The 12434-nt window shown below is 43.0% G+C and overlaps 1 protein-coding gene across 1 annotated transcript; it reads right to left on the minus strand.

Moving 5' to 3' along the window:
- Positions 1-1366: 1366 nt before the first annotated feature.
- LOC109471341 lies at positions 1367-9787 on the minus strand. The gene is made up of 4 exons (XM_019770629.1): positions 9728-9787; positions 3338-3797; positions 2279-2372; positions 1367-1421 (listed from the first exon to the last, which is right to left on the minus strand). The coding sequence occupies exons 1-4, from the start codon at positions 9785-9787 to the stop codon at positions 1367-1369; spliced, it is 669 nt and encodes a 222-aa protein (XP_019626188.1).
- Positions 9788-12434: the final 2647 nt, after the last annotated feature.

The raw sequence follows: 12434 nt of genomic DNA on the forward strand, positions 1-12434 counted from the left end.
GAGTTCCCGGATGTATCAATTGTGGTTCAGTATGGGGGAAAATCATATTAATATCACTTTACAAACATGCGCCGCGCAAGTCGTACAAGCGAAATTATGTAAAAAGTCGGCTAGTTATGTATTCATTGCAGCATGATGTATCGGAAAATAGCACTTCCTTCTGGAGGTTAGTACTCCTTTAACACGAGCTCTGAAAATGTTTGCAACGAATCCGCAATTCAGCCCGCGGGCTGCAAGTGATTTGCATTTTAATAAATCATTCATCATCATCATCTGCTCCATGTAATCTTTTTGTAATATCTCTGCACATAACTTAGCAAAGAACAACAAGACTTTTTATGAACTTTCAATTTTACCATCTAGCAAGATGAGGTTAAAATGAATCACAAACCCCACGCATCCAATTACAATCCATTTATTTACTGTACACTGTGTTCAAAAGGCCTTCGTGCCTCTTCGTTAAAATCTGGAGACATGACTCCCCGAAAATTTCCAATTTCTTAGCCAGCGGTATTAATTTATTTGTCCTCTAACATGCAACAACAGTATAACGTCTATAGGGCCAAATCACGGGCGGCATCGTCGCTAGCATTGGTGTCGGACTCTTAAAGGCATCCAGTGCAATTTTAGGGCGACAAAACAAACATATTCTGAATGAGGAAATCTGTTAGCCTGGGTTCCATCCTGGTTAGTTTACGTCCGCTCCTACAGTCGCTACCACTGTAGGAGTGGAGTTGGTTGGTGGTAGCGACTGTAGGAGCGGACGTAAACTAACCAGGATGGAACCCAGGCTAGAAATCTGTCTTTTATTGACATTTCCTGCTATTTTTTAGCACATTTTTGTCATCCTTTCATACGTGAAGCGTTTGAAATAGCCCTAAAAAGCTAATTCAGGCGTCTCTTTATTTTTGGGTACCACCCATAAATAGGTAGAACCAGCCTATGATACAAAACAAGCAACCGTTTTCCATCAGTGACATTTTGCCTCACAGATATTCGTATGCGATGAAATAGAATTGATTCAACTTACTAGATTAAAAGACTTAAAAACCCAATTTTGCCGCCCCGAAAATTGCATTGGACACCTTAAAAAAGAGAAATGTTTCAACCATGGAGTTAAAATATACTCTCCAAGCAGGGGTATGGGGTTATTTTTGGCGTATTTTTAGGATTTTCTTATCGGGGTTTCTGTTTTGCACTGGATTTTTTTTCCACCCAACCCAAAAAAAGAAAAATTCCAGTGCGAAAGAGAACCCCCCGATAAAAAAGCCATAACATGTCAAAAATAACCCCAAACCCAAACCTCTGCTTGGAGAGTAGTTAAAATGCACTTGCTTTAACTGATCGTCAAAAGGCCATAACAATTTCACATCCTAGCAACAACATGACGCAGGTTGGTCACTCCGGGGTCCCGAAGCTTCCTGAAAAATAGATACATCTGCGTCAGTGACATTTCGGGAAAGGTCACGGGAGGAGAAGTGAAAAATGATGCTTCCTTAGTTTTCTTTCGCCGTGCAATTCATTATAAATATAAGTATTTTATAGCCTGGGTGCCAGACCCATAGCACACTGGACACAAAGTATCTCATACTTACCTCTCATACTTGCGTGTCCCGAAGAGTTGAGTTTTGGAGGAGTAACCTAGTCGTTCTTCCTCTCTCCCTCTCTCTAAATGTAAATCGTAAAAAGAGTTTTAGTTAGCAAAGTGTTCATTCCTCGAGGATGAAAAACAACACACTGAAATATAACACTAGAAAGGTAACACGTGCAAAGCAAATGCATAATGTTTACCTTCGCATATGGTCTGCTCTGTTAATTCTTACACAAACACATTCATATGTGTATATGGTTAGACTGGAGTCTAATTGCCTCCTGCTATAAAATTGCAACATTATGAAACCCAACACTAGTTACCATGGAGACAGACGTCAACAAATCAGGCCATTTGGCCAGGTAAGAGGTTATTGTTTGGAACAGAAGAAGAAGAGGAAACGTAGCAAAAACAATACATTTTGCTTCGGTAAACATAATAACCGATTTTCTAGATATGGTATATGGATTCAACATTAAAAGACACCGGTTCCTACTAAGGTATTATAAACGTTTGAATATACGCAAACATTCTATTTTTATTTATTTATTTCTGTTTTATTCAAACAGGGTAGAGACCTCAGTGCTATTTAAAAACACTGCTTTTCAGGAACGCCCTGGGACAACAAGAAAACAATGAAACCAACACATTAAACAATAGATAAAGTTATAAATCAATGTCGTTAACCTTTCTAGTTCCCCCTCTCTGTGTGATGGTCTCTTCCGTAGTCGAAGGCAACGCGTCATCCTGGTTAGCCGGCTTTCTCTCTGTAAGTACGGGTCTGGGATAAAGAGACAGAGTTAGTCTCCACCAGACTCTTTTGCAGGCTGTATAAATAGTACGTAGAAATCGGCCTAAAAGAATGTAGCTGGCCAGGGGAGTAGGCCTGTAGTGTACTAGGCAAACTGGACCCTCGATGGCCGGCCACTCCGTTGGCCCTATCTTTTAGGCCAATTATTCAGCCTGCAAAAGAGTGAGGTGGAGACTAACCATGTAACGTCAACGACATTTCTTTTTCATTTTCTGTATGAGCCAAAGACGTCATTAAACAGCGCTTGAGCGTTTGGCTTGGCTGTTATGTGGGCGAGAGTTCGCAGAATCGTCACTACGCAAACACGTCTTTGACTTTGAAATGGCGAAGCATTGACGTAATGATGGCTGACATAGATATATACGCTAGCAGTTTCAAAAGTTTATGTGGGCGAGAGTTCGCAGAATCGTCACTACGCAAACACGTCTTTGACTTTGCATTGACGTAGTGATGGCTGGTACAGACACGTTAGTAGTTTAAAAATTCAAACGATTGGATTTGTTAACATCGATCGTTACTGCGTTGCATGCTTGAAAAGGAAACCATTTGGACAAATGTCGACCTAACGTAATCTCCAAGCAGATCCTATGGTGGCAAAAGACAGTATCAAATTGGCCAAGCAATATCCATTGGCCAGAGAGGGTCCAATATACGCCACCCAAGGATCTGCAGAAAGTCGCACTAAGCTGGGTGGCGTATAAATGGACCATCTCTGGCCAATGGATACTGCCTGGCCAATTTGATACTGTCTTTTACCACCCTAGGATCTGCTTGGAGATTAGAAGAAAACATTTCCGCAAACAGATGAAGATTGCTCTGACACGGGTGGGTCCTCGTCTCCTACCCCAAACTTGCCTAATGATGAACCGTCCCCATGGAGACATTTTCCCTTCTCCTTTCCCCCAACCTTTAGTGTACCGTCCCCCAAAACTCACCTTCCTCAGACCTATCCTCCAAGGCGTCCCGTATGGTACTTTTCAACACTTCAGGCGAGTTGGAGTCTCTTTCCACGAAATAACAAATCTGAGGCTGTCTGAAGTGCGGCAACTTCAGATACTTCTCCAGCAATCTTGTCAGACGTATGACGGGAGTCTCCAAGTCCGCTGGTGCCGATTCTACCACTATCACGCCAACATACGCCGCTTTCTTAGAGACGTATTTCCTGTCTTTGACGTCTTGTACGATCGTTTTAAGCTCCGAGCGACAGCGATCGTCCGTCACGAAGGTGTAAGGGAAGATGAAGAGGACGCAGTCGAATCGCTCGATGACGAATCCGTTGCTAGGCTTACTGCCGAGAGTTCTGACGTGGCTTGCGATGTCAGTGACCTTTCTCTTCACCCGTTGTTGTCTCTCGCAGATCGTCGGGTTTTCTTCTCCTGCTTTCTTATCCTTTTTCTGAAAACAAGAAAGAAAAGAATTGAACAAGAAACTAGAAAGGTAACATTTTCAAGGCAAATGCCTAATGTTTACCTTTGGACATGCATGGCTGCTCTGTTAATTCTAGTCAAACACATTCACACACATGTATATGGTGACAGGAGTCTAAATGCCTACTATGAAATTGCAACATTATGTAACCAAACACCAGTTACCATGGTGACAGCCGTCAACAAATGAGGCCATTGGCCACGTCAAAGGTCACTGTTTAGAGAAGAAGAGGAAGAGGAAGGAACTGAGAAAAATCAATGTTTTCCTTCGGTAGACATAACTAGAAAGGTAACTTTTTCAAAGCAAACGCATCATGTTTTCCTTCACATGGCACAGCTTAACAAACTACTGCTTTTGTTCTTTATTCTTACACAAACACGCTCATAGCAAATACATTATGTTTACCTACACATGGCCAAGCTATAACAAACAACTGCTCTGTTTATTCTTACTCAAACACGCTCATATATATGGTGATCATGCCGCCCCTCTTGAACTCAGTTCTACATGGCACTCGCAACATGATGTAACCCAACACTAGTTACCATGGTGACAGACGTCTGGTCCTGGTCATTGACCTTATTTGTTTCGAGAAGAAGAAGAGGAAGAAGAGGATAACAAATACATTTAGGACAAACCCCATATTCCGTGCCACACACATTCAAGATACAAACGGACAATATGATAAAAGGGTAATGCCACAAAACAGCCGCTGGTCAAAGGCTTGGCCCATTTTGAACGAATTGAACATAAGGCCACAGTAAGTAAATTTATGGATGACATCCTCCGCAGACTCCAAATCTAATGCGATAGGGCGAAAAAAAACAAAGCGGGCAAAACAAGATTCTTCCATTTTTAAATTTTGAGGTCATAAGCCTTGTTACACAAGAATTGAGGTCAAGTTTACTGGATACCTAATGGTCTCCGAACCGATAGACAGTCACAACATATTTGCACATTTTCGGCATGCTGACCACCGTCAGAGGGCAAAATAAGTTTTTTTTCCAAAATCGGGCGAAAATTAATGTCATCCATAAAACTGATTTGCGGTAGCCTAATCCCGTGGGAAAGACGCAGGTAGATTAACGTATAACTTCATAGGGCGGCTCGAAAATCCACTTTGAGTCGGTTCAACCCACGCAATGGTCGTAAGTAGCAGGGGTCACTGAACTCTGACTTTAGTCAAACAGCCGGTGTTGAGCCAAATCCTTGAGCTGCCACATACGTGAGAGGTCAGGTGTTTAGGGATGGGTTAGGGTTAGGGTTGGTATTAGAGTTAGGGTTAGGCTTGGTATTAGAGTTAGGGTTAGGCTTGGTATTAGAGTTAGGGTTAGGATTGGTATTAGAGTTAGGGTTAGGCTTGGTATTAGAGTTAGGGTTAGGCTTGGTATTAGAGTTAGGGTTAGGATTGGTACTAGAATTAGGGCTAGGGTTAGGGTTGGTATTAGAGTTAGGGTTAGTGTTGGTACTAGAGTTAGGGCTAGGGTTAGGGTTGGTATTAGAGTTAGGGTTAGGGTTGGTACTAGAGTTAGGGCTAGGGTTAGGGTTGGTATTAGAGTTAGGGTTAGGCTTGGTATTAGAGTTAGGGTTAGGCTTGGTATTAGAGTTAGGGTTAGGATTGGTATTAGAGTTAGGGTTAGGCTTGGTATTAGAGTTAGGGTTAGGCTTGGTATTAGAGTTAGGGTTAGTGTTGGTACTAGAGTTAGGGCTAGGGTTAGGGTTGGTATTAGAGTTAGGGTTAGTGTTGGTACTAGAGTTAGGGCTAGGGTTAGGGTTGGTATTTAGGGTTAGGGTTGGTCTTAGTTAGGGTTAGGGTTTTTTTATTATTATTTCAACATGCAAACAATACAATACATAGTGGTGACGCACTTAAGCAATATGCTTATATTCACGTCACCACTAGACATAAAAGGGTTGGGGTTAGTATTAGAGTTAGGATTAGGGTAAGGGTTAGAGTTGGGATCATTGTTTAGCAGGGCTAGGTTTAGACTTACGATTGGAGTTAGGTTAGGCTTAGTCTCCCACATCACGACAAAACCCCTTGCCAGTCTCAGGTATATTGGAAGCCCCCAAGTAGTGTCGGAGTCATGTCTTTGGCAGGAGCATGTATATGGCTTGACACCGGTCGATAACGACAGTGACCCGCATAGCGGACGTATCCACGGACGTACTATTTGTACTTTGGTTTCGTCTATTTTTAATTTACCCGGCCGAAAAGTAAATAAAATAGGTTCCCACCTGCGTGCGTTTACACACACTCTTTTTACTAGAGACTGAAACAACTAAGCGAATAAAGATGTGAAAAAATATGACGGATAGCTTAATGAATTTCATGGATAAAGAAAGATTTTTAATTTTTCTACGTTTTGTGCGTTTTGTTGTCATTTATATCATACTTCAATCAATATTGCATCATATTTCAACAGTGAACCAAGGGACACACGTACTAATCCAATTTTGTTCACTTATAATTTCGGTCACTAAACCATTGTCGTCTAGTGGAACTGGGGATAGGTGACTCATTTAAAGCTCAGTATAGTATCAGCATACAAATGATATAGAACCACAAAACATGTACATTCAATATGGGCCTTTCAGGACAATGCAATGTAGGAATATTTAAATTTCAAACCCATTACGTTAACATTAACCTGGTTCATCATTAACAAATATTGCGCATACGTAGTTAAGACAACATTAACCTGGATGTATCATTAACAACTATTGCGCAATCATAACCTATGATCTGTGGACTGAGTGAAAACATGCAGCGAACCGCGCCTTAGCCGGCCTTGTAAAAGTTGTATGTATGTATGGAAGGTCAACCAAACAACAACAGTGAAGACCATACGTTTGACTCTTTACACCACACGATATATTAACAACTAGACGCTACTTGTAATCTCCAAGAAGATCCCTTTCGGTGGCAAAAAGACAGTATCAAATTGGCCAGGAAGTATCCATTGGCCAGAGAAGGTCGCCAGCCACCGACGGGTGGGGTTATACCCCCGTCACATTGTCGACGAGCTTCGGCCGTATTTGTCAATCGCCGAAAGATCGGCCGATTTTGAGATCGACCGACGATCGTGCGTATTTTTGGCTTGAAAATCGTCGCGGTCACATTGTGCGAGGCTCGGGCGATCGCTTGGGAATACATCTATGATAATGAAGTCCCTATGACATGGCAAGCAGATTAAGCAAGGCCAGTGTATCCACCTAAAGATGAATAGTTTGGACAATTTTTATGTTTGACCTGTCGTAATATTTTTTTAGCAAAGTAATGGAGCGGACTGGCAGAATGAAATAAAAATATAAACAGGAATTCTGTGAAAGATCCAACTCAAATACTACCACAAGAGCCACAAATTAAAACTACCGTCTGGTTAACAAAACGACCACCTTTTTAACCAGACAGGAGTCGGCCGAAGCTCGCTCGACACACGGGCGTATGCCGCTCGAGTTACGGTCGACGATCTATCGATGCTCGCACGATCTCTAGACCATTCAACTAAAACGTACAACAAGACATAATGATTATCATTATATGAAAATCTTTTTATACACGTGTACCTGAACAAAGCTAATAAGATATATTGTTCTAAAACTTTGCCGGTATACTTCTGTCTAAAATAGTTTGAATCTTCCGGTAAACAAGATTATTAGTCATTCAATGTCGACAAAGTAGACAGAGGTAAAAAGCCCCATGCAATATAAACTTCAACTAGTAAGTAATATCTATCACATGACGTTCTTGTGGGCGCCCTAATAAAAAAGTCAACCTCATTCCAGAATGAACAAGTGTAAGCGTCAATTTACTATACAATCATCTGAAATAAGGCCACACACCTCCTAAAAGGACAAGAGTAAAGGATTTTATGTGCGTTCAATCAGTTGAGGTAAAAATCTAGGCATTTGGCCTTATATATTTAAAACCTCGTCATCTTTTTAAAGTGCTTTTGTTTATTAATGAATGTTGATGTAACAAAAGGACAAAAAGGACGATTTTGTCTATTTTTTATACTTTCTCGTAAACATAACGTTAAGAGTCACTGGGACGTTGCTCCTGCAAACTTTACACAGTTTACTGTCAATGCAATCTCAAATAAATGTCACAGGTGCAGAATAAATAATAACTTCACAAGAGCTCGGCCGAGGCTCGTAGATCCTTCGTCCGACACTGGCGAGGTACGGAAGAGGGTCGTCCGAATATTTCTCGAAGCTCGCGCGAGGGTCGACCGTATTCAGCGACCGTCGCCCGATTTTCAAAGACGAAATACGGCCGAGACTCGTGGGATGTACGTCCGAATATCGGTCGACTCTCGGCCGCACAGGGACGAGCTACGGGCGAGCTACGCGCGAGCTGGAAACGAGCTCTGCGACCTCAAAAATCGCCGGCGACTAGTCGCTGATGTTAAGAACACGTTTCGCGTGTCAGCGAGCTTCGGCCGACTCCAAAAAATCGCCGGCGATCCCGAAAATTCGCACGATGCTCGACGCAACATCGGGCGTACTACGGCCGTAAATGTCGTTTAGAGCTCGCCAACTAGTCGGCCGATCGATTTACGCGCAATGTGACGGGGGTATTATACCAAAAAAAACGGCCATATATAAAAAAAAGGTAACGATCATTCCCCCATAACCTCTGCTTGGAGAGTATCCAATTAGCTTTTATGAACACCGATCAGTGTATGCAAGGCCCCTCCCCTTTCTTTGCAGGTCTTCCGAAGGGGTCATGGATAATAGAATTTGGCAAAAATACACGGTTAATAATTGACCAGGCAGAGAGTCGTGGTAAGGGTAAAATTTCACCTTAACTGCCCGTTCAAATGAACTCTATGGTGGCCTAACCCCTCTTGCAAATTATTGGCATTATTCTCCCTGTTGGACGAAATTTTACTACTAATATTTTGTCTAGGGAAGTCTTTACGACCACCTGTGAACAATTTTTCTACCGTCTGGCTCTGATCTGAACCCTGTGGACAAAATATACCATATGTTCATCGAAGTGAATCCTACTGCACTTAATAAATACACACAACAAAGCAACAGTGTATATGAATACTATATGGACCCACAGTCTTACTCTAGCCTGGATGCCAGGCTGTTTCCAGGGCTTAAACAGACCAGCTCAAGGGCCTACACAGGCCAGCTCCTCGGCTCCACGACAAGCATGCCCCAAAGAAATTTTACCATAGAAAATGCTGGCTATTTTTAGTTAGGACATACGTTTGTTCCCTAAGGTTAGCCCACTGCCTGGCATGCTATGAGTCTAAAATCCAGGCTATCTAATCTCCTCCTCTCTGTAAGTGTAAAACCACTCATGATCAAGTGTCCGCTGGGGTGATAACACGCCGCGGACGGACACTTTGATACGGGCCGAGTTTCGCCACCTTCGGGTCAGATTCAGTAATGGACATGGAGCTCGTTATACAAACCAGATGCTTGGGGCAAGCTCTAGTCACACACAACCGGTACGATACACCTTGGATGTTTTGTTTTTTTCGAATTCCGCGATGATCGTAGGTTTTCTAGGTTTGAGATTGGGAAGAGACGGTGGCAGTGGTTTAATGTTTAAACCATTACACATGCATGTTTCGTCTCAAATCTACGACGTACGTACGGTACAATCATTGCAGAAGACATTCCGAATTTACGTAATTAGACTATAGCGCTAGTGTAGCCTGACCATGTATATGTATGTATATACAAGAGATTCCTGTGTACCTGTACGTACTTAACCCAGTGGGCATTTTTGTACAATAAAGGTCTTCATTCATTCATTGTAGGTGCACCGTCCCAAGTATACGTATGTGGCACCGAAGCCCTCAACATATGGGACCGAATATTTCTGATAGGCTTTGTCATATAAAAACTCGTTATTCACAACACAAACTCACCTGTAATTTATCGAAGCCGCCCTCTACCAACAGTATCCCTCCGGTCCCTCCCTTTGCCATGGTGTTAAGGAGCGTTCGCTAGCGTCTCTGGAATCGGTGCTGCATCTGTGAGTGAGTGACTCGGCGTCTGTGTGTGTCTGCGTGTGTGTCTCCGCCCTCTGCCACAGTGCCGGGTTGTACTCTCGGTCTGCGGACCAAAGTGCATGCAGGGGAGTTTAATAGCTAGTAGTAGTGACGTAGTCGCCAAGGCCGCTGCCTCGGCGCGGGACGCCCGTGCTTTAAAGGCGACATGCCGCAAAAATCGCCACAATATTACAACTGACGGGTCTCTTTCGTCATCGCTAAGGCCACAGCACGTAAATTTTATGGATGACATCCTCCGCAGACTCTAAATCTAATGCGAGCGGGAGAAAAAAAAAACAAGGTGGGCCGAAAAAACAAGGTTCCTACAATTTAAAATTTTGACTCAGTCATTGTACAAATGGTTTTGATTCAGTAGGAACATCACTTATACACAGTCAGCATCACATATCACTGCATCAAAGTAAGAAACAAAACATTTAATCAGAGCCTTTTTGTCTCCTCTCTTCACGGTTATCTGCCATCCACCTTCCGGCATGGCAGCAGACATCTTTGCCCATTTTCGGCATGTTGACCACTGTCAGAAGGCAACAAAATTTCTTTTCTTTTTCCAAAACCAGGCGAAAATTACTGCGCGCGCTGATGTCATCCATAAAAATTACTTGCTGTGGCCTTACGGAGAGAATGAAGGAGACTCGACAGGTATTTAATACATGTCGGGTTGACTTGGAGACCGGGCTAACACCGTGGAAAAAATCCCACACATATCTACTTGGAGATTAGCTAAGGCCTACAATACATGTATATAGGATATAGTATAATACATGTATAGACAGATATATAATACATGTAGGGTTGACTTGGATACCGGGCTAACACTACTGAAAAAAATTCCACAAATATCTGCTTGGAGATTAGCTAAGGCCTTCTAAGAACGCATCAACGTGTTTTGCGCCCACATTTCGACTAGGGTTTCTCAGAAGAAGAGAAATCTCCAACACTCCAGTTGCTCGGACTACCAATCCCCGACATGATTCAATTATAAACGCGCCCACCTAAAGCAAGGCCTGCATGAGGGGTGGTGATAATCCTCTACCAGGCTTCGGGAGGAGGCTGGAAAGAGTATAGATCGGCCAAATAAAGAGATAGCATGCCGAGGGAGTTTGGTCGGCTGGGGAGAACAGTTTGCCAAACTGCTATCTCTCTATTTGGGCGATTTCTACTCTTTCCAGCCGCCTCCCGAAGCCTGGTAAAGGCTAGTGCACGTGGTGATTACGAATTATGCAAAATTTTCACCGCTGATTCACACGCAATGCGTTGTAGCCACTTGGAATTTATCGTTAAGTGTAATCGAGAGGTTTCCTGAATTCAGCGCAATACGTAGCCAGCTCTCAAAGTTTAGCATAGAGTTTAGATCTAGAGTGTTGGCGGCCCCCTAAACCTTTTAAATCTAGTCTCTACCAGACTAACTACACTGGCTATATATAGGAGAATATTTGCCTGGTGAGTTTGGCCGCCTTGAAGGTTTGACTGGCCGCGCTTCCGAGGGAAAGAAACTACCTCCCCGCGGCCGGACTCCCTTTGCCCATTTTACTCTCTTTTTTGCCGATCGAATCCTACTATCCGTATTCCCGTAGAAAGGCCTGGTGGAGGCTATTTAAATTCACACGCCGCTTTGTACGTTTCCGGATTTAAAAGGCGATCCCGTGCTGTTTCTCCACGTGCGTAATGACGTCATTCACGTCATTCACACGCGCAAACGGCTGGCAACGTCGACGCGTTATCAGTCACGTGACCTCACAGCTGTAATTATAGAACTTAGCAACCGGTACACTGCAGTAACGTAAATCTGATTTGAGGAAAAGAAACGCACGAGAAACATTTCGCAGTGGACATGCAGGTTTGTACTTAGCGATTCTTCGAGCAGGCTCCGTTTTGTCCTAAAACCTTTTAGATTCACATGCCGCTTTGTACGTTTCCGGATTAAGAAGATGACCCCATACCGTTTCCACACGTGCGTAATTGCGTCAATTGCGTCATTCACGTCATTCCCACGCGCAAACGGCTGGCAACGTCGACGCGATCTCAGTCACGTGACCTCCCAGCTGTAATAGAACTTAGCGACCGCGTCATGTTGTCACGTATGTTTTTGCGGGTTTCCGGGGACTTTAGTTTCTCACATGTGTCTGGATGACGTAGGGATAGAAGGGAAGACGTAACTTAAGCGTATGGCGGCTTTCAATGAAACTGTTCGACGAAACACAACAGTGGTTCGGTTATACGGTGTCTACTATACCAAAAAAAACAAGTGCTTTTAAAAAAAGCTGACATTTCAGCTGACGAAGGTTTTACTGCCGTTATTGAGGTAGAAGTTGTTGAAATGATATTACCCAAGTTGATGAAATTGGTACGAGACCACTTAAAGAAGAAAATACATCTGATAAAAAAAGCAAAACAGCGGATGTTAAAAAGAAAATTTGAAAAACTCATACGTCGGGACTTGAACAATTAGTTTTTGAGTGTTTAAAGCAAAACAGCGACTGCTAAAAAGAAAATTAAAAAAAGCTCCTCTCCGGGGATCGAACTCGCTATGTGCAAACCCCGCCACGTGCACCGCAAAAAAGAA

The sequence above is a fragment of the Branchiostoma belcheri genome, unplaced genomic scaffold (assembly GCF_001625305.1).
Source record: "Branchiostoma belcheri isolate BF01 breed outbred unplaced genomic scaffold, Haploidv18h27 scaffold25, whole genome shotgun sequence".
Taxonomy (NCBI): Eukaryota; Metazoa; Chordata; class Leptocardii; order Amphioxiformes; family Branchiostomatidae; genus Branchiostoma; species Branchiostoma belcheri.

Coding starts and splice junctions, on each gene's coding strand:
- LOC109471341 (XM_019770629.1), bottom strand. CDS start 9,787: ATGGCAAAGGGAGGGACCGGAGGGATACTGTTGGTAGAGGGCGGCTTC. Junction 3,798..9,727: donor GCGGCTTCGATAAATTACAG/GTGAGTTTGTGT, acceptor TCTTGTTTTCAG/AAAAAGGATAAGAAAGCAGG. Junction 2,373..3,337: donor GGAGGATAGGTCTGAGGAAG/GTGAGTTTTGGG, acceptor TCTTTATCCCAG/ACCCGTACTTACAGAGAGAA.